Source organism: Lissotriton helveticus, chromosome 2_1, assembly GCF_964261635.1.
Source record: "Lissotriton helveticus chromosome 2_1, aLisHel1.1, whole genome shotgun sequence".
NCBI lineage: Eukaryota > Metazoa > Chordata > Amphibia > Caudata > Salamandridae > Lissotriton > Lissotriton helveticus.
Genome location: NC_136059.1, coordinates 938567327 through 938590386, shown reverse-complemented (window position 1 = coordinate 938590386; position 23060 = coordinate 938567327). Strand labels below are relative to the sequence as shown.

Genomic DNA, 23060 nt, shown 5'->3' with positions numbered 1-23060 from the left:
ATTAGTCTCTTTTTTGGAGCTCAGAACAGTTCAGCTGGACAAGGCTGCCGCGGCTGTACCCAACATTAAATTCCACAAGGCTGAATACCTCTTTGCTGAGGGTCCGCTGAATTGGATTTGCTGCTGAAGAGAAGTTCTTAGCCCAGAGAGGTTGTGCCTTGGGTGTATCAGCTAGCGTGGTTTATCACAGTCCTCTGGAGGTTTGGAAGAGCAAAACTTTTTAAGTCCCAGCTTTTAAGAGGGGATAGGAAAAGTCCAGTTAGACATAGCCAAGGGACCGTGGACGTCAGGGACAGCACTTGGAGGTCAAGCCTCACTCCAGCAGAGGCCACTAGCAGGGTCCAGGTGAGGTGCAGTTGGTGCTGGTCAGCTGAGCACTTCAGGAAAAATAATCTTGCAGATTGTAGTGGCCCTGTAGCTAGACAGGAGGTCAACCAAGTGACCTTTGAAGTCCACTTCTTTGTCCTGGGTACGAGCTGTAGCAGATCCAGCCCCTCGGGTCTCCTTCTAGGTCACACACAGCAGGTTCTGTCCAATTCTGTTCTTCCATAGGTCCAGAAAGTTTTCTGAAGAGGGTGCCCTGTTGTGCCACATTTATGCCTGGCACCGCTAGTGGGTGGAGGTAACCCTAACCCAAAATCCAAGTTCCGGAATCTCTTCTCCCCTCTGTGCCCTCCCAGAGGTGTGCCAGGGTAATGAGCAGTCCTCATCTCTGTGGTCCCATCAAAACAACTCTAAGTGTAGCTTTTCCTCTTTGGGTCTGGTGCCAGTCTGACTGGGAGGGTAAAAGTTCAGCCCTATCGAGGTGTCACCTAACATTTGCTTGTGACAGGGGAAACCCCTTTAAAATAAATTAGGTTCCTGTGCACACTTCGAACTTGTCTTCCTGCCTCAGGAAAAGAAAACACCACCCCAAACCAAAGCCATTTACTCTGCTTTGTGAGCAGTATTCACACTCCATCAGGGGTGGACTGGACTATTGCTGTAGAGCTAATGCAAATTGTAGTAAGTACCTTTCATCAGCAGTAACCCCTAATAGCACTTGCTCACCTCTCTAGAGATGGCCGCTTCCCCACTCTGTCAGCTACCTGGAGCTGTTAGGCAGTGTTCATAATATTTTCGGCGGGCCCAACTCCTCTCTTCAAATGCCATCACTTTGTGCTTCCTCTGCTCGCTGCTTGGGCTGCAGTGCCTGACAATTGGGGATGGGTGGGGAGGTGCTCCAACCCCTTTTTCCCCTCCTTCATCAACACTTTAACTCCTTGCCAGGGGTACGTCACTGAGAGAATTGGTGATTCTCTTTGTGCTTACTTATCTTGGCAGAAGACTACTGCTGCTCAGATCCTCTCCTGTCCCATCTGTCCCCTGGGGTCGGTGGTCCCCCGACTGACCAGGGCTCTGGCACACACTGACAAGCTTACTTAGTGCAAGGTGAGAGCAACAACACCCTCTTTCTTACCCCACCTGACAGATCTACATGAAAATAGCTCCACAAAACCCAGATTAGATACAAAAAATAATGTTTTGTGCTGATTCTCTGAGCAGCGCCAAAGTTATTAGGAAAATAAAAAATTTCTTTTAATGGAAACTCTTAGCTAATCATTACCACACAAGAGCTAGTACTAGATAGATAAATAGATAGATAGATAGATAGATAGATAGATAGATAGATAGATAGATAGATAGATAGATAGATAGATAGATAGATAGATAGATAGATAGATAGATAGATAGATAGATAGATAGATAGATAGATAGATAGATAGATAGATAGATAGATAGATAGATAGATAGATAGATAATGATACCTGACGGCCACATGTGTAAGGTAAAGTAAGGAAAAAACACTCGGGCAGGAAGTGCTGTGAAGAAGTGTTGAACAAAGAACTTTGAAATTGCAAGGGAGACTGAGGACTCACTCAATACAAAGCTACTATATAACACATAATGTTTATTGAAAGAATGCTCTCTTACCTTAATAGCACCAACCACAGTTGTTGTGAGAGCAGAATTGTGGAAACTGCATAACACTATTGTGTAGAGTAAGAGGAACCTAAAAGATAAACAAACAATACGCTGTAAATTCACATACTATGGTAATTCAAGTCCTTGTGAGACTGCAGGCCACTTAGACTACAGAAATGTTAACTCTTGAGAAAAGAGGAATCTGTTGCTATAGTATTCCAATATAAACAGCTAGTTTGGCAAACTCTGATTAAATGGTATAATAATATCACACAGCAAATAACCAATACATTGAGGTTCAGCAAATGACTTATTTCTCAGACTTTTTGCGTTCCACGGGTTGTAATGGATGAAAAAGCAGTGAGGTAACAGGCTTGGCCATTTTCCAAGCTTCAAAATGCAAAATATTGTTTTTATGCCCACACAAATTTTGCCAAGTTATACCTGGTGAAAATTGTATGGGAAAATCTTCTTGGCTGTAGAGTCATTTTTCACAAGTGCTAATCTCATTTCAGGGGTAAACTCCCATTTGCGCCCAAATCCCAGTTGGAACAAGGCCAGTTATTTTAAAATGTAAAAATAATGAGGCAAACTGTTACAATGCTTTATGTCACAGATTTCTTCTTTGGATAACAGTGTCACTACGATTCGCAGAAATGAGAACCAGCCTTGAGTAGCATTATTTTATACACAGCACATAGCATGCAATATTTGTAAATGCAACAGTAGCAGAAACAGAAGTTCTGCCTTAATTAATCTTTCTATTTATGAAACGTATGTTTGCTAAGGCCAGATTTAGACCTAGTGCATACTGTGCTCCAGTCACTAAACACTTGGGGGCATATTATCAAGGACGGGCGATACATTATCGCCGCTTTTATCGGCAGGAAACTGCCGATAAAACGGCGATAATGGGCTTGATAATAAGCTCTATATTATGAATGCATTTCATTTTCCTTTTCAGTGCTTATGTTTCACTATTTATTGTATCATTATCCTTGTGCTTATTTATCCTTACTCTGTACGTTTTCGATTTTATGATTATCAATAAAATCTTTCTGAACTGGATAATAAGCTCTATAGAATTCCTATCGAAGTTCATGTTAGATTTCTTCACATCTAACATGGGCTTCGATAGGAATTCTATAGAGCATATTATCAAGCCCATTATCGCCGTTTTATCGGCAGTTTCCTGCCGATAAAAGCGGCGATAATGTATCACCCATCCCTGATAATAGGCCCCATAGATTATTGCAGCTGTGGCCCGTGCAGGTAAGAGCGGTGGGGCCAGGTGAGGGGGGATTTTGACGGACGATGAAGAGGGCAAATTAATTATTTATTTCATTTTCCCTCATCGTTGTCTGTCGAAATCCCCCTTCACCCAGCCCCACCGCTCTTAAACGCACGGGCCGCGGCTGGATTATTGTATGTCTCTTCACAAATTTGACATCTCATCATTGCAGCTATTGTGCAGTGTTTCTAAAAATAGCTGACTGCAGGTTATTGTATAACATCTTTGTAAAATGTAAGAGTGAAAAACTAATAAAGTACACTATGCAGATCTTAGCTAAGGACCTCCTTCCCTGAGATGGCTTCTTAATCTGAGCTGCTTAATATCTCACCTTACTCATCAATTTATGTGTGATTTTCACTTGAAGCATCCACTTAGCTACTCCATAAGCATGGGCTAGACTCTGTGGGCCCGATTCACAGAATGAACTTAAGACTCAATCCTAAACTTACTACTATTTTGGTATTCACAGAATGCACTTACTACTTTTGGCATTCACAGAATGAACTTACTACTTTTGGTATTCACAGAAGTTAGGATTTTGTCTTAAGTTTGTCTTAAGACAAACTTAAGACAGACTTAAGACAGACTTAAGACAGACTTAAGACAAAATCCTAACTTCTGTGAATACCAAAAGTAGTAAGTTCATTCTGTGAATGCCAAAAGTAGTAAGTGCATTCTGTGAATACCAAAATAGTAGTAAGTTTAGGATTGAGTCTTAAGTTCATTCTGTGAATCGGGCCCAGGGACACCACTTGTCTGGTTTGTAGGCCTCTATCCACACTCTGCGAATAGCCACCATTTCAGTGTTCTTCCCAGCACAATAACATCCAGCTCGTTTGCCCCAGTGCAGCCTCTATCCATGCTGCTGGGAGGTGGACATGTTGGAGGGCGCCATCAGCCACTGCACTGCCTCAGTCATTCATCCAAGTCAGTGCAAACATGGAAGCAGCACCTCGAGGCAACCCATTCGTCTCAGCACCTTCTGTGCAGATGAGCTCACCTACATTTTGACAAGGATCAGACTCCGCATCTTCTCCAATCGAATTTTACCACAATGCACGTGTGTTGACTTTGAATTTGCGCTGGGAGACTTCCCTCCGAGTTAAGTCTATTGTCAAGCCTCTCTCGTTACATTCTATTGCTCCCTAAGCGCTAGTGTGCTCAATTTGGACTCTTCAAGAGGCCCACACTTACGTTGAATCCACAGGTTAAGAAATTGAACATTATGTTAAATCAGTTAGACAGACGTTAGAGAAGTTAGATTAAAAAACTATTTTCTGTAGAAAATTATGTAAAATACATTTACAAACAAAACAAATTTGGAGAAATAAATTGGACCAAAATCATATATTTTTCAGAAGGGTGTGGGCAAGGTCTAAGGCTGCGCTACTATTGGGATAGGGATTGACATAATGGCTAGACCGTCGTCGACCTTGAAGCTGGGGAACCAGGTTTGAGTCTGGACAAGGACGCTAAATATCCTGTGATTCTGGGCAAATCACGTAATCTCCTCTTGCCTACCAAAGAGGAAGGTGTCTGGTAACATAACTGGTGCTCATGTATAGCGCTCTGATACTTTCGGGTCGAGTTTGCCTATATAAACTCTAAAAAGAAAAATGTGTTAGTTTGTGGAGGTTTAGAGTTGTATACAGCGCGAACTCGACCCGAAAGTATCAGAGCGCTTTACACGAGCACCAGTTATGTTACTAACAGACACCTTCCTGTGTCATACTACAACCGGGTCTGGTGGCTTAGAGGACAAATGAGCCCACTGTAGGACCCTGTTTTTGACCTCATGGTTACAGGTTCAAGTCTTGGCAGGTGCACTTAGCCTTTCATTCTTCTGAGGTCAATAAAATGAGTACCGGTGAATAACAATAAACATCACTTATTCAGCACCGAGGTCCCCTTGTGGGTGAACGTGTGCTTTACAAATATACGGGTTATGTTTATGTTACACTGTTCAGTAAAATGTTAAAAAAAACGGCGATCAAACAAGACTCCAATTTATAGGTTTAGAAAGATTGATCCGTGTAGATGTATTGTGATAATATTTTTAGTGACACTTTGTAGAATAAAATGCATCTACACTAAACCTTCTGGAGTAAAGTTGTCCAACTACTGACGTAGGGTGGTGTCCCACTTTGTCATAGCAAGGGCTCTATGATTCTAGTGATTCTAGTGATCAGCCAGTAAAAGGTCTGTCGGTCCCAACATAGTTCAAGAACACTAAGGGTCATTGGAGGTCAACTTCGCAACAAGCACTCAGAATCCAAGAGAGAACCTGATCACCCCTTTAATAAGTACAAAAGGCAAGCACACAAGTGAGTATATCACAGGCAAAAAGGGTCAAACTGCCACATACTAAACTTCTAGCACTATACCTGGAGGAATGATCGCCTCTCACCAACTCTGATGTCTTTTATACCAACAATGACCAAGCACTGGGTAGTGGAACAGGGTAAGCAAAGTAAGTGTAGGGCATCAGAAGATCACACGAGGAAATGTACACTCTGCATAGAATTCCATGCACATTTCCAGGGATTTTTGTGAATGCTCCGAAAGTTGGAAGTAGCCTGCTAATAGTCAACGGTGAATGACTGAGCAAATATGATACTGGGAGAGAAGGGTCCCATTTAGGGTTAATGGATGAAAGGGGAACCTAAATATGATGAAGGTTCTCACTTCTTTTGACTATATAGGAGCGGATTCACCAACATACATTGGTATGTTAGGAATCATGGCTTTCGAACTTTTAGAGGATGCACAAAGCGCCCCTAGATCCCAGAGCTGCTGCAAAGATTGCATTCTCCAGTACAAATGGGGGTGAGCTGATGGTGCTCACCAGCACGATGGGAACTCTTTCACCGCTACTCAGGTTTCTGCTGCACCACAAGAGCTGTGGGTGACGTGATTGCATTGTTGCAATTTATCCTTTGCCTTGCGTTTCGAGATATTTCCACTCAGGGCAACATATCACGAGAAAGGTCTTGTACCCATTAGAGACTCAGCTAGTGACTCTGTACCAGGACAGGACAGCAGTCTGCTCACCACAGCTTCTGGTAGGCCACAGGGTTCCTGGTGTGTCTCTAAGTTCTCCATTGGTGTGGTTTAGTCCTTCCTGCACCGCTCCTTCTCTTCTTTAGTAAATTGGGCTCTTTCTAGGTTGCTCATCAATGTGGGTATACCACCAGTGCCCCTCTCGCCACAATGATATATGTTTCCCTCTCAGGCTTCTTCTGAACACTTATAGTAGGATTATTTCAGGAGTTTCTGGTGTGTTCCTGATCCGAGAAGGAGATTAACTGCCAAAGACAACAGCCATGAAACTCAGAATTCTTCCTCAGTCCACAGCTGTGGCCTGCCTAGCACCGACCAGACAGAGTTGGGGGAAATTATGAGCAAGTACACATTTCAAATATGATGTCTATGTAGATCATATTTCTTCTGGGCAACAAGCTGTTTCCAGATGAGCTCCTCAATCTTAAAAGATGCATTACTGAGATGATGGTCACTTCTACTGATTGTTCCTGATAATGTTTCTGTAGCAACAGTACTGAAAGGATTGCTGTGATCTAATTGCAAAACCAATTCTACCCTCTGAGTTCCTTCTGAAAATGTTTGTCAAACTAAATTTACTGAAAATATTCCAGTGTAACAAGTAACGTGTTGCCGCATGAAATAGGGTGCAAATGAAGAAATGTAATTTAAACAAAATGTAAAATAGAATCATTACTTCCTAAACATGTTTTGCATATCTACATAGGAGCTTACCCCATGAAACAAGAAAGAAGAAACTGTGCAGCAAACACAATATTGGTCCACTCACTGAAAGTGATAGCCTAAGAGAGAGAGAAAAAGGAAGTAAATGAAGACATGATGTAGGGTTGACATGATGTTAAATGCAGTGATACATTGTACATGAATATGCTGAAAATAATAGCGTTCAATTCATAATACAGTTTCAAATAGCTGCCTAGCTCCCAGTAACTGGGCAGTTAAATCGTCCAGGCACCACCAGCCACTAAGCTTCCGATTCATAGAAAACAGAGTACATCTGCACGACTAGGGTTATGACCATCGGGTCAGTTGACAAAGAAACTCTACTTTGCAGTAAGGCAAATATAAGATTTTCTGAAATTCACAAAAATGTTTCAGAAGTAGACCTGGAACAGTTGAAGGTGTCCATGTGTATGGTTGAAAGCACCTGTTCATGCAACAATATGTTCCTTGCTTTTACTTTTTGGAAGACCGTGTATATTTGGCACATAAAACTTTCATTGAAGCAGTATTGATAACCTGAAGAGGCATGGCACCTTGCTGACTGCTCACAGTCTGCATCATCACTGCAACTTTCCCACCTTTATGAATGGCTGCTCGAGTGTCCTGGTTGCACACCTTTGCCACTGCTTACTGACTGTAAATATATCCTGAGATAGCTGATCCTTCTCCAAAGCAACAGCTGGTCCCAAACTGGGCATCCACTTCCTGTCAGGAATGTCTAGTAGCTCAGTCCCTGTACCCAGCTCCCATTTAGCCTGACACAGAGGGGTGCCCCATAAGCCTGTTGGCAGGACTTGAAATTTACATATCTTTTGTTGTGGTGCCCCGAGTAGGGCTGGGGCATCAACAACGTTTAGTGAGTGTTTGGGGTGCTACTAGAAGTGCAGCAGCTCTCTAGAAAGAAATGTGTACCCATAAAAGTCACCCTGATTACCTTAAGGACCCCAGAAGAGGTTTTCAATGTTTGTAAAGACCCCTTGAGTTTCTGCCTTTACTGATAAGCTCTGGAGTTTGAGGATCTAAGTTGTTTGGCCCTACAGCTGTGGAAGCAGCATGTTCAAAGTAAAAAAAAGATTTGTTATATGTGTTACGGAATTTTATTAAAAGATGGTACTATCAATGATGATTTCAGTGGTATTGTACTTGTTTGAAATTATATCTTTCTGCTTTTTAATAATGGGGTGACACCCTGATGAAGGCAGTATGCCTGTCTTTTTGATAATTACCCCCTGTATATTGTGACCAGTATAGGTGGGAGAATGTGATTATAGAGTTTAGCACTTACTGGGGTGAGAACAGTACGCAGTGTGTCACCACAGGTATTTCCATCTATTTAATTACGCATAATTGTAAATTAATGCATAGTATTCGGGAAACATCCTTTACCACAAAACTTTTACAACGCGGTATCATTACCACGCAGGTTTTACAACGCAAGTCGTTACAACGACTTGCGCTGGAGGGCGCTGTAGGATAGGGAATAGTTTAATTTACTATCCAACTCCTTCCCTACTATCAACGGGGACTGGAGTTGGAATAGTAAATTAAACTATTCACTATCCAGCGCTCCCCAACGCAAGTCGTTGTAACGACTTGCATTGTAAAACCTGCGTGGTAATGGTACACGTTGTAAAAGCACGCGTTGTACGTCATACATCCCATAGTATTTAGTTGTGTATGCGTAATAACAGACTCAAAACCTGAAAAAACTTCATGATAATGTTTCTGTAGTAACAGCCATATTGATCTTAGACATTCCCAAATATGAATCGGTATCTCAACAACTAGGAGTACTGCACTGGCTGCCTGTAAGGAAAAGAATAATTTTCAAGTCACTGTGTATCGCGTTTAAAGGAGTCCAAGGCTAGGGTCCTTTATACTTAATGTCACGTATGAAATACTATGTGCCTTCCAGGAACCTGAGATCGGCTTAGTTAAAACTGCTGCAAATCCCCAGCTACAGACAGGCACGTCGGGGAGGTAGGAGTTTTTTGCTAGGAACTGCAAAAACATGGAAACTCCTCCCCCTAACAATCAAAAACAGCCCGAATCTCAGACTTTTCAGGAAATCATTAAAAACATGGTTGTTTCTAACGGATCTATAGACAGGTTTTCAGCACATCATTCTTACACACGTCCTTCCGAGTCCCCAGCGCAAAGACGCCCCCGGGCATTCGATGCGCTTTATAAATTTAAAAATCAAATCAAATTAATAAAGTAGTTTTAATTTTTATAAGAAAATGCACTGGGCAATAATTTACTGAGTGTTGTTGCATATCAATGAGCTGAGTTACTTGCACACACCACCTCCCTTAAGTAGGCCTTGACCTGCTTTGCTTTGCTACCCTGACAGAGTCAAGTGCTACAATGGGGCTTGGCTCTCAGTACAGGGAAGGGCACTGACATTATGAGGTTAGCTTGGGCATAATTCCACACTACTTCCATATTTACACCAACATTAATTGGGACTAAAGTTAAGCATATAATTGGGATGAGAACCATCATTGGGAATTATTGGTAATATCAAAAAATTACTAGTACTTGGGAGTAGGTAGCACTGTCACCTACATGAACCTCCCCAGACATATTCCCTTTTACTTTCCCACCCATTTACTTTAATTGTGTCAACAGACAAGCTGGTCACATGTTGTGTTTTGGGGCTATTAGTGCTACCTGTGTCTGCATATTTTCACAATTTCTCATTTATGTAACCAGGATCTGTCAAGTGTATGCAGAGATGACTCATGTTGACAAAACGTTTAATTTAGCTGAGCAAGAAGATTTGTAAATGGAGTCCTAAATGCCTTAATTCATGCCATTCACACACTTGAACTTCTTTCTTGCGCCCTGTCCACTCATCTCATTCCCTTGATACGTTCTTTGTTGAAAACAAGCGCAAACTTAGACTGCAGTGGGAAATTATTTACTAGTCTATGGTTAAAATACCAATGTTATTATCACCTTTTGAATACATCAATTTTATCGAAAATATCCTGTACATCTAATCAGTGCTATAAAGTCTTTTCAGTGCTTTAGGTTAACACATCCTGGTCCTAATTAATCATTTGATAAATGTGTCAGTGAATAAACTAACTTTCTAATCTGTCTGCCTTCTACTTCTACCCACCCTCTGCTGTCTTCCTTCTCTGCCTCCTCCTGTCATGGTTTTGCATAACTCTCTTTCTCAATTACTGGCTCATCTCCAGGATGATGACCCTTTGATCGTGCACTTCTTGTCTGGATTCTGCCTATGCATTTTGTCCACCATTATGCAGAAATAACTGCGTTGTCTGGGATTGATCACGTAAATAATACCAATTTATGTTACTTTAAGGTATTCTATTTGTGCTTATCAGGATTCACTATACTTTTAATATGTGTTTTTTACACTGCAATACCATCACAATGCGGTTGTTACATCGACCGCATTGTTACCACGCAGTGCCTTTACAACGCAAGTCATTACAACGACTTGCGCTAGATGACACACTGAACTTAGGAATAGTATGATTTACTATTCCAACTCCAGTGTGTGCAACACTAGGGAAGGTGTTAGAATAGTAAATCATACTATTCCTTAGTCTAGAGCGCCATCTAGCGCTAAAGGCAATACGTGGTAACAACTGGTCGATGTAATAACTGCGTTGTGATAGTATGGCAGTGTAAAAACCACATAGTAAAGGTTGTTTCCCATCTAAAACTAGTTTGTATCGCTTTTCTTTGCCCCGCGCAAAAAAATGTTATTCATTTTCTCTGCTCCATGACTGACATCTGTCACATACGTTTCCTTTGCGGTTACCACAAGTGCTTCTAACATGTTTCTAAATATTACCTATATTTGCAAATACTATTTTGCTTAAAGATTTCTACTGTTACTTAGCCTAAAAATAAGTTTCTTTCCCAACACATGCACTATACAGTTGAGCCAAAAACCCAACATGTAATCTCTGCCTAGATCAATAAAAAGGCAGCAACCTTTTAATGGATAACAATACTACAGTCAATCTGGACCTCTGATGATTCCTCATTTATCGAACTTTCCTGTGCAACTGGACATGCAAATCAGTGTTGGTCCTGTGCATAGGGGAACGTTTAGCCACGAGGTACTGACCACATCCTTTCTGTAAGGTAACTCAAACAAACCCCATGAGTGCCTAAATTTCAATCAATAGTCTATTCAATTTTTTTTTAAATCCAATTTCAGGAAAAAAGTAAAGAAACTGAAGACATCCAAGAAATGCATAACACAAATTAAAAAGTATGTAGGCAATACACATAATTTTAAATCCAGACACCTATAAAAGCAACCTCCTTAAATATCTTAATTGTGTGCCTAGGCAGATGATACTACTAATATTCCACGGATAAAAAGTAAAAATAGTCAACGTGAACATATTCAATGGAAATCATAGGATCTAACCCTATGAGGCAGGACACCTCATTTTGAAAGGTAGAATTAATCTGGGTGTTTCACCAAAGCAAATACAAATTTAGCTCTGCTTCTGGTGCCTAGGAAACCAGTAATGGGTAAAGGGTATGCTCATCTGTAATATTTCAGATACTGAGAAGAAAAATATTTTTAACTGCTGTATATTAAAATAAATATAATGGTATGGATATAAATTCAAGGTATCTGGCAATTCCACCCCCTCAGTAAATCTCACCCAAATGTGTCTCATATATAATGGAAAACATTACTTAATGTCACAACATGTGATCAACATCTGTAGATAAAAATGTGATTAAAGTGTGATATGTTGGAGAAAAAGGTCAGAAAGACAAACAAAAGAGAAAAATGATTCAGAAAACCTTTTATTATATAAAGACAAAATGACCATTAGCTATGGTCTCAAGCATCACACTCAAAGCTTCCAGTAATGATTGTGGGTTCTGTCTGACCCTAGACTGCGCAAGTAAAATCCCAGTTACACCGTCATTTCAGGGGAGACACCCTTAATACTAGAGGAGAGAGTTCAGACTGCTTCTTCTTGGGAGTAAGAGTACATCTTCTCTGGATGTTCCGTTTTAAGTTGTCTTGGTTAGCAGAGTGTTGCTATGTTGAGAGTATTTATTCAATTATTCTTTAATTGACAAGAAAGTTTTATTCCTGCCCATCATATCGGAAGTGAGGTTTGGAAGCAAGAGCATTCATTGTTCGTCAAAAGGCATCTACTTTGGTAGGATTCAATCATATAAAATCAAACTGTTTACTTCTACTCATCTAAGCACTGTCATAACAATTCCTCAAGCTTCATCCCTAATTTTAGCCTCTGTTGCTGAAAGCGTGTATACACATCAAAACTCATCTATTTTGAACAAACATTCATAAGGTTGCATGGGGTTACGTTTCATTGACTCTAATCATTTGTTTGTGCACCTTAGAATTAAATACAAAAACTGAATTGAAAGGGTTATATATGTTAGATAATGACCGTGAACAGTTGGGATACACAGAGGGATATATTTAGCAAATTCACAGCATAGAAAAAGAATTGCATTGATGTTTTGTTGAGAGCATAATGCATTGAGAGAACAATCACGTTAGAGCTACTCTTTTGTACTTCATAATGTTATTGTACACTTCAGAAAGGATTACATTGCTGAATTTCATGAGTATAATTCTTCATGCTGTGGTTACACAATTCGCTTGGATAATCAAACTACCTAATCATGGCTTTGAAATGCTCAGGATCATATCTCAAATAATGGTATTTACCAAAGACATGCCAAAATCATTATACAAATGTTTTTATGGTCTAGATGAGGAAAACTCTACCTTTTGCTAAACTTAATCTAAAGTAACATCTGCGCAAAACACAAGATGTGCATTTGTATTCATTACATAGCCACAAAGTTTATTTACTAGCGCGAGTAATGTTTTAGTGTTGTGATCACTATGATAAAATTGTGAGGGGCACTTTGTTGAGCAGTCTAGTGTGATGGTGGGTCGACAGGACTTACATGTTAGATGGTAGCTTTGCTTTTTGAAGTACATTTTCACTGTATCATTCTATGGCTGAACCACTTCTCCATCCTTTAATGTTTATTTCTGGATTACAGAAGAAAAAAATCTCTCCAGGTGGTCATTCGTATATAAGGCTACAATCAGTTTCCATAAAGTGACCAAAGAGATAGGACAACTGTCTGCATTCCTGAACATTAAGGACTTTTTTTGTAAATTGTGAGACTTACCTTGTACAAGTCTCCAGTAATGTAACTGTACATGGCTGTGGGTACAATCATGAAGCATGCATTGTAGAAAAGGACTCCATATTGACCAAGCTCCTAGCAAATGTTAAAGTAGCTGTTAGACAACTCAAAATATCACAATGCTAAAATGTATAACTTTTAGTTAATAAATATTCTATTGCCAATCAGTAGTTTCAACAGTAACAACAAATAGAAACAAATCCATCTTCAGGTACTAGTACACATAAACATATTCTAGATAACATTCTAAAAAAATATATTGATTAAAATACAAAGCTCAAGCAACAATGATTGACCAAGAATGTAACAAAGGGCTCTGTGATGTTCTCATGCTGCTACCATTACCACACACACCCTTAGACTCCATACTCTATTAAAAAGATGAACCATATATAGCGGATGTATGGCACAATCACGCATGCTTTTACAATGCATGCAATTATGTGGGCAATACAACAAACACGTTGTTACCACCATTGCTTAATTTGAGTAGTGGTTTCCAGTGCTCGGCACCAGCACTTAATTCTGCGCCACAAGGTGGTGCGTTATGGTTAATTTAGAGATGACCACAACAGGTAATTATTTATTCAATATGCATTCAAAATGACTATTACCTGCTGCCTAGCCATTCTTATAGCTTATGAGGCCTCCATTAGAGCGAATTGTCACACTTGTAGGAGTGTGATGTTTAGTAATTGTGTTGTTACTATCATAGGCAGCATGGAAGGGGCAATGTGTGGTGCAAGCTGCAGTGACCTCACAAGAGCCCCGGCACTTATTTTTTCACATAAGCACTGCTTACACCTACACATTAGATAAGTTTCTGCGGAAAACAACATGTTTCTGTCACATTCTCATATTACATTGACTTGTATTGAGAGAAATTGTATAAATACACTAGGTTGATGCTGCATGTTATTTTAGCTCTTAGCTCTACCTGGCCCTTTCCTAATGAGAGCCCTGGCCAGTTGAAATGACAATTGTCTTTGATCTTTTGTTTTGATTCCTGTTATTTTTCAATAAATGCTTGCTGAACTTTAGAACGGGGGCGTGGCCAAGCCGACCACGATGGCGGACGCATCTCCGTAGTGCTCCGCTCGGCATCTCGCGCATTAATGAAGTTAAGGTTTTCCTAATGCCACAATCTAGTGAGGAAACCCTGTGCCGGCCGGACAGACGGTGCCCCGTGGGGTGACCAGGCACGCTCGTGTGAGAGGCAGAGGCGGGGATCGCCACTTCACAGGCGACATTAGCGGCACAGCTGGCTTCTGCAAAATGGTGGTTATAACTGCGCCCTGGATGTTAACCTGGACAGATCCCACCCTCCACAAGCACATTCATCTGCGCACAGACTAACAGAACACTTTCGGCATTGGGTGGGTCATTGGGCATTGGAACCCAACCACACGGATGTACTCCTTTAAATCTATCCCTCACAACTTCCGAGTTAGACTAGACTGATTTCTGTGTTCGATAACGCTTCTCCGAAAAGTACAGTATACAGACTACCTGGGCAGAGTGGTCTCAGACCATGACGTGCACATACTCACTCTTAGATGGATACCGCCTCACCCCCGGTGCCGACATTGAAGCTGCCACGGGAGTGCCTCACAGATCAGGAATTCCGCCAAACACATGAGGATCACATACAAGAATACTTTACGCTGAACACCTGCACAGCATCCTCCACATTAGTAGAGTAGGATGCATTCAAAGTCGAAGCCCGGGGGCATTGCATCCAACAAATAGTGGGCGTACGGAAAACATTGGAAAGTGCATTACTAAAGGCAGAATCACGACTGGCAGAGCTATCGGAAGATTGGCGATAGAGGGGTAGCCTCCCCAGCCCAAGTTGCACATGCTAAAACAGTACACGCTGAAACCCTGCGCGATCTTCGTAAATATAACTTCAGGACCTATGCAACCAAGGATACACAGGGAGGGTAACAGAACCGGGACGTTGTTAGCTTGGTTAGTAAAAAAAGACAGAAATCAAGGACATAGAAGGGAATCCTAAACACTCTCAGGTAGATATACTACAGGTATTCCAGGGCTTTTACTCCAAAACTTATAAATCTCCGGTGTGAGAAGTTGGCCTGGTATATGATGTTCACTATTCTAGTGAGCACCTTGCACCAGTCCAAAAAACCCTTATGGTGATGGTTGTAAAGTCAACCTTATAGACCAGCTATCCTAGTGGTAGCATGGACAAAGGCCGTCTTAGGCTAAACTCAAGAGGGCATGTGAAGCCAGCTGTTTTACCATATGCAAACCTTTTAATACCAAATGAAAGGACACCACACAGGTTATATATTCAAAATATATATGTATTTATTTCTAAATAAATCCCCTTATCTCTTTATGAGCAAAGGAGCACAAGCGTATAACAAGTAACTTAATATAACATACAAAAGTTGCACAAATATGGATAGGCCCTGGTGGCCCGTAAAACCATATACTAAAATAGTGGTATAAGTATCACGTCAAGAACAATGGTAAGTCCTAGGGCCTTGGAAATTGCTGGGGCTACACTGGACTAACAGTAGTTAGGGAGCAGGAGGCCCACAGGATGCGGGTGCAGTGTTTAAATGCACACGCATGCACCTATAGAAGTCAATGGGTGCGTAAAGTTAGAAAGTTGCAGATTTGGAAGTCTTCCGACTGGACTAGAACTTAACCACTTAAAACTAGGACACTAGGAGTGTAAATCTCTACAGGAGCACCGCAGTACTCGCGTTACCTCACCCACAGGAAGCGGGTGCATAGGTGTCAAAGTGTGTCGGGCTTTGTCGTGGAGTTCTATGGAGCCTTGGAGAAAAGATGCTGCAGGCGACCAGGAGAGAAGAGTCCAGTTGGATCCAAGGGTGAATCGAAGATGTAGAGTACCTGAAAGCACAGGGGACAGAGTCTGGGTCACTAGCCAGTGACCAGGAAGGAACCAGGAAGGAACCAGGCGATGTCGGGTTGCGATCAGGTGATGTCGTGAAGCTTGTCTCCGCTGCCACATGAACCATGAGGTGTCGATGACAACCAGGAGCTGGTCACGGACTGCCCCACAAAGGTTCTCGCTGATGGCGGTGTTGGTTCTCGATTCGGAATCAACAGGCCTTGGCAAATGCAACCCATGCAGGAATCAAAGATGGCTTCTGATTCAGACCAGCAAGGTCTGATGGGCTGCTCCTTTTCAGGGGAGCAAGGGTCAGTCTGGAGCAACCAGAACAGCATTGGAAATTCAAAGGTTCGTCGTCACAGAGGCCACTAGCGAATGGGCAAGTGACCGGACAGACACGTCAAGCAGGAAAATGCAAAAGGACCCCACGCAGCACTCGGTGAGTGTGGAGAGGTGATCTTCGGTGCAAAGGATGCTCTGGGCTGGGGCTTCTCAATCCCCAATGCACAACTTTGAGGGTGCCTCAGAAGTTGCACGGAAAGCAATTTGCTGGCTTTCCAAGATGGCCGGTCCCACATCTCTCGTTGCCTCCACGGGGCTCAGCTTTGCTGTGGCTGTGGATCGGGCTGTTGGATGTCTGAAAGTCCAGGTCTTATTAGGCTCTGTGTTCAAGCTCCGGCGGGAGCAATGACAAAGCAAACCAATGAGCGCTTGATGGTGCCTGCTTGCACAGGGTGGTCACTCCTTGACCAGAAGGGAGATTCTTCAGTCTTCTACATCGAGTAGGATGTCGAAGGGTCCAGAGTTTTGTATCAGAGTTTCAGTCAGGATTATCTAAAGTCAAAGGACACAGCTCCTACCTTTATTCCAAATCAAGGAGCTGAATTACCTGCTAGGTCCCTCCTATGGGTGGGACCCAGCAAGGGGGTGGTTACACCCCTTTCCCTTTGTCCAGTTTCGTGCCAGAGCTGGGACTGGAGTGCCCCAGCACCGGTTTGAACTGGACTATGCATGGGACAACTTGTGTGCCCCAGACAGTGTCTCATTTCATTCAGCCCTCCCTGCCCCAATCCACTATCTTCTGTCTGGGGTGGTGCTAGCACCTCCCTGTGACAGGAAACCTATTGTCCAAGCCTCCCTCGCTGGAAGGGCTCCCAGCAGCAGGAGGTCAGACTTGTGTATGTGGCAGCAGCATCCATTTTGTGATGCTGAGGCTCTGGTTAACTTTAACCGGGATTAATGGAAGTAAAATGTCTTCTCCCTCTAGAATGGTGGAATGCTACCCCCGTCGCCAGAACTGGTGAGGGGGTAGTATTCCAAAGTGTATGACACCTTACACGACATGTTTTGATAAAGCCAAACCAAAGTTAGCAATAACCACGAGGATTATAATGCACTTAAGAGTATATGGTATGGCAATATCCTGGAACAGCTATAAGGACATGGTTCCGAAAGCTGCAGATAGGCTCAGCTCATGCTAGAGCACCATCTCACATAAAACCAAGCACTCTGCTTTCAGGATTGTTAAGGCCTGCCTCAGGAGTGACTTATAGGTGCATATGTGTCCAGATTTAAGGTTAGACATAGGAATACTATATCTAAGCAAGGGGTGATTACACGACCTTGCCCCAGCTGAGTGATCAGCCAGTTGTGTCAGTTTGGATGGCCAGCCAGGGGTGGCAAAAGATATGCTGCAGCCCCTGGTAGGCCTTGGGTGCACCTATGCCCTGGGTACCTATAGTACACTGTACATGGTACGGGGTAAGAGTGACCCAAATCCCAATTGGTGATGTACCTAAAGTACATGGTGTGACATTTAGAGAGAGAACAGCAGGGCTGTGGGTCTGATTAGCAGGCCCACAGCCACATTAAGTCAAAAACCAGTGAAGCAAAAAGCAAAAAAAATGGGTGGCCATAGGATAGCAGACCCTACTCTCCTACATCCGGCACAAACGCAACACCAGGTACTGACTCATTTCCTAGGCCCATCAACCATGCCCAGCATCTCCTCAGCAGACCAAACTAGACGCAAAAACCCCCGGACATAACACGTGCAATTAGGACACTGGCTGGCAACAAAGCCCCGGGAATGGATGGAATCCCATTAGAATACTATAGCACCTTTGCAACCCAGCTGGTGCCCCGGCTGGTGGCCATGTTCGACGACACGTTGACCAGAGGAGAGCTCCCGTGCTCGCTCCGCGAGTCGACTTTAGTAACGTTCCCGAAACCACATAGAGACCCAACATTACCTGCGTCCTATAGACCAATCGCTCTGCTGAATACGGACTGCAAAATTTTAGGTAAGATACTGGCGGATTGCTATAGTCAAATCCTACCAGCGCTGGTACACCCAGATCAATGTGGGTCTGTCCCAAGGCGCAACACCTTGCGTAGGCTGTTCCACATCCAGGACCAGGTAAAAGATTGTTTTCCACGGGCAGAATGCTTGATTTCGGACCTGGAAAAGGCCTTTGATACCTTATTATGGCCGCATCTGTTTGCAGTCCTCCAGAAGGTCAATGTAGGCCCTATCCTGCGGACGTACATGCAACTTCTCTATAGGGGTCTCACCTCCAGAGTCAGAATAGGCAGACTAATATCTGAGCCTTTTCCAGTAGAACGCGGGACAAGGCAGGGATGCCCTCTGTCTCCCCTTCTGTTCACCCTGGCACTGGAACCCTTAGCGATACGAATAAGGAGGGAGGGGAGAGAATGGGGAATCCCTATCGCCGATTCCGCACATCTGAGATATTACCAGTGACCTCACTCTAATATGGTCGACGCTGCAAGAATTTGAACCAACCTCTGGTCTCAAAGTAAACTGGGACAAATCTACGATCTTCCCGCTTAGCCCCCATCCGGCACCTCTAGACATCACAGTGGGAACCCAGCCTACCGCCTGGAGCGCCATGGCCCCCTGTTATTTGGGAGTGTGCCTATATGACTCTCCGACTGACCTGTATGAAGGGAACCACCAAAGGACATTGGCCGGGCTCGAACAGCGGTCAATTTTTTTAACACTTTGCCTCTGACTCCCATTAGGCATGTAGCCCTCGCAAAAATTATTATGGTCCCCAGATTGTTATATCATTTCACAAACCTCCCGGTCGTACCGCTGCGCTCCTTCTTTAGGTAACTGGATACGTTGCTAACAACACTGATTTGGGGAGATAGGCGACATAGGATAGCCCTAAACAAGCTACAATTGCCCACAACCGGACGGGGCCTGGGAGCTCCATCATTTGAGGCGTACTTCCTCGTGGCACAACTCCAATGGCTATCTCATTGGGTGGCGGAGCACCATATAGGAGAAACAATTACTGATGAAGGCCGACTATTGTTGCCAGGGACCAAACCCTCCCGTACATATCCCCTGCAGGTTTCTGTAGCCCGCAGATGTATGATGCGAATACATCGCATGTCAAAGGACACAGCCCTATATTCGCCGTTGCTCCAGCTGGCGGCTTTCCCACGGAAGGATAGATATTATACTGCAGAGACTTTCCAGATTTGGTCCCTGTTTGCCGAGGGGCAGTTAAGGACATATGCCCAACTGACGGAACAGTACAACCTCCCACTGGGGCAATTCCTTACACACAGGCAAATATTAGATAGTGGTTGACGCTACTGGGATGTCTGGGAGGGGGAACCCCCAACACACCCGGTCTTACACACGATCCTTCGTATGGGTACAGGTAGACACCTAATCACTTGGCACTACAAAGCAATTCGAGAGCTAATTGAAGCCCCCCTAGACACGTTATGGCACACATTGGAGGATGAGATAGGTCGAGCGTTGCATGATAAAGAATGGGAGAAAGCGCTGGAATACCCAAAAAAGGTGTCTAGGAACGCGCTTTTCAAAAACATACAGTATAATATCCTACACCGAGCATATCTAACTCCTCACCGGCTACACCGATTTTACCCCGACACGCAATTTGCTCGCCCCCGCTGTCAAGCCCAGGAGGCAGATTTTAAGTATATGTTCTGGGACTACCCGGTACTCCGGCAGTACTGGGACAAGGTACAACAGGCACTCCAAGTGACGACCTATCTCTCGAACACATCCACATGGGAGGCTTGTGCCTTGGGAGTCTGTCGTCAAAAGAAAAACGATAAGTTGCAATGGCGTTTCGTGTCCCTGGCCCTGCTTCTCGCAAAGGGGGAATAGCCATGCATTTGTAAGCCCCAGGGGGCCCCCAGTGGAGGCATGGGTGGGTGCTATGAAAAAATGGGGAGCAGCGGAGGAAGAGGCACTCAGAGATGAGGAAGTGAAAGGGACACACACATATCCAGTCTTAATGGAATGGGCACAGATGCTTTTTCAGTTTATACAGGAAACGACAGTGGTGGGGACTCCAGACGCCTCGTAACCCCAATCTCCATGGCCATCCCTGCCCCTCAAAGCACAAGAACTGGATCCCCCAAAATAACTATATAACATTTATCATCAAAGCGATATCTAAGACAGTTTAGACACGCTCCTATGAGGTCCCGCAGACCGTCCCTCCCTTCCCCCTTGAGCACCCATTGACACGATAGCAGACTATCACAGCCAGTCACGACACTTCACACCGCGAAGCTTCCTCCGATAGCTCCTATTTTCCCCTCACACCTGATCTTCCCCCACAGTTCACAGGTTTGTTTTCCCCCTTTGATTTGTTTTGAAACTAAATCACCCGTCAAGGAATACATTCCTGAATCCTTGGATGACTGACAGGGGTAAAGTCGAAGGGGAAATACCAACTCACACCCCCAGGATACCTGCCCAACGGGACACCGCATGACATATTACAACATGTCAGGCCAAGCGGGAGGATGACTCCAGGACAGATGTAAGTCAGCCTACCCAAGTTGTGTTGATATAAGATAAAAGCAAAGTGTTAATCAAATACCTGTAATTAAATGTTATGGTATATCAATGATGCAACAACCACCAGGAAATGTGAAAATCTTAATAAACAAATTGCTTGCTGAACTTTAGTCTTCCCGATGTGTTGTATTTTTGATTTTAATACAGTGGCAATCAGATATTGGATATTATTAAGTACCTCTAAGGTGGCGTATTAGTTTACATCTTGGATACTACCCAGAAGTTGTATTCACCTGTCATTTTATGTTGAGTACCTGAATAGTCAGCTGTTTTTGTGGAATTGTTACTTGTAAATTCCTTGTAAAATCTGTGCTAAGGTTTTCTCTATGTGGTCCTGGTTACAATGTGATTTACATGAAAATGTAATTGTCAATAGGGGATTACTATTTATTAACTTCATCGTGGGTGAGAATGATTGATCTTATAAATGTGAAGCAGAGAAGTTCAGATTGAACATTTCAACAAGCAGATGGTGGTGATTTTATTTTATTATGGTGATGAAAAAGGTTCACCCGTTTTTAAGAGCGACCGATCATAATAGGTTTTCATATCACATGTGAATGTACTTGTGTAACTATCGTTTGAGCTGGGTACATATGGATCTTTAGAACTATTGAATGAACTGGATTCGTTTTACGACCAGCAAGGTATCTTTTAGACCAAAAATGTATTTTATAAAAAGATTTCTGAAGTATGCAGTTGCTAATAATTGGTGGTCATAAGTTTCAATGCGTTTGACAATGGTGCAGATTATAAAACAATGCTCTCTGATCCAAGTTGTTTATTAGCCCCATGAGTAGACCTGTTTTCTCGAACAATGTAATTGTATTTAGTTGGTGTCAGCATCTTTAGGAAGCCTTCATAGTTCCTGAGCATCACTCTTGTGCTGTCACACTATAAACCCTGAAAAGCTGTCAGAATGTATGATTCTTTGGTAAACCGGGAAAAGGTATGCTCCTTCTGCCGCAGGCTTCTTACTGGGTTTAGAAAAGACCAAATGGAACGTGCAGATGCAGTTCAGGAGCCAGTAGGCTTTACTCTTGTTTTACACCCTGTAAGCTTAATAAACTGTCAGAAGGGGTCGTTTTGTATCCAGATAGACGAGTATCATCAACCTGTGTTCCCAATCTATGCAGTCAATCAAGACAATAAGGACAGCGAACTTGGATGTGCTTCTCTAAAACCAACGGGAGGAAACACCACTTGTCAATGACCTCCCTCTACATCTATGATATCCTGGATTCTAGTCATAACTCCCTTCTCCTCCGCATTGACAACAAAGTGGCCAGTATGAATTACATGAATTAGGGTAAGTTTTTCAGTAGTACTTGTTACTATTTATTCCTATAGATAATGGATAAAACGAAGGGGCCGATTATGATTGCGGTGAATCCGCATCCTCCGGGCTGGCGGAAGCCACCGCCGGCCCGGAGGATGCGGATTCACCGCTGCGGTGTGTGTGCAGACCCCCCGCCAGATTAGGATGGCTGGGGGGTCATCGGCGGACGGGGAGACCGTCCGCCACTTTTCAGCCGCGAGACGCGGCGTAAAAGCTCTAGCATGGCGGCGGTGTCTATCAGACACCGGCAGCCATATTAGGATTTGCCCTGGGACATGCCTTTCCGCGGCGGCAATACCGCCACAAAAAGGCATACGGTCTTTTCTTTGGGGGCCCGCTACGGGCCCCCAGGGTGAAGGGGGGGTGTGTGCACATGGGGGGTACCTATGGTACCCCCCTGCATTTGCATGCACAAAGCGGCAGGCACCGCGCAGTGCCTGCCTCATTGTGCATGCAAATGCACTGCTTGCAGTTTTAACATTGCTGCGGGTGCTGCTTCAAGCAGCACTCGCCGCATTGTTAAAAATACAGGATGTGACCGCCTGGGTGGCGGTCACATCCTAATTCGCACGGAGGGACCGCCACTGCCCCTGCGGACGGTCCCTCCACCTCTGGGGTGGCGGACGGACGCAGGTCCGTCCGCCATTCTAATAGGCCCCTAATTTCGGGTCTAGTTGTTCCCTTTACTACATTTGAAACT

The 23060-nt window shown here is 43.5% G+C and overlaps 1 protein-coding gene across 1 annotated transcript in view; it reads right to left on the bottom strand.

The window, feature by feature from the left end:
* SLC35D2 (solute carrier family 35 member D2) overlaps positions 1-23060 on the bottom strand; it is a 389027-nt gene that overhangs the window by 30897 nt on the left and 335070 nt on the right. The window contains exons 8-10 of the mRNA XM_078675686.1: positions 13235-13327; positions 7034-7101; positions 1975-2053 (exon numbers count right to left, since the gene is read on the bottom strand). Coding sequence (XP_078531812.1) covers positions 1975-2053; positions 7034-7101; positions 13235-13327 — 240 coding nt within the window. The remainder of the gene's footprint in view (positions 1-1974; positions 2054-7033; positions 7102-13234; positions 13328-23060) is intronic.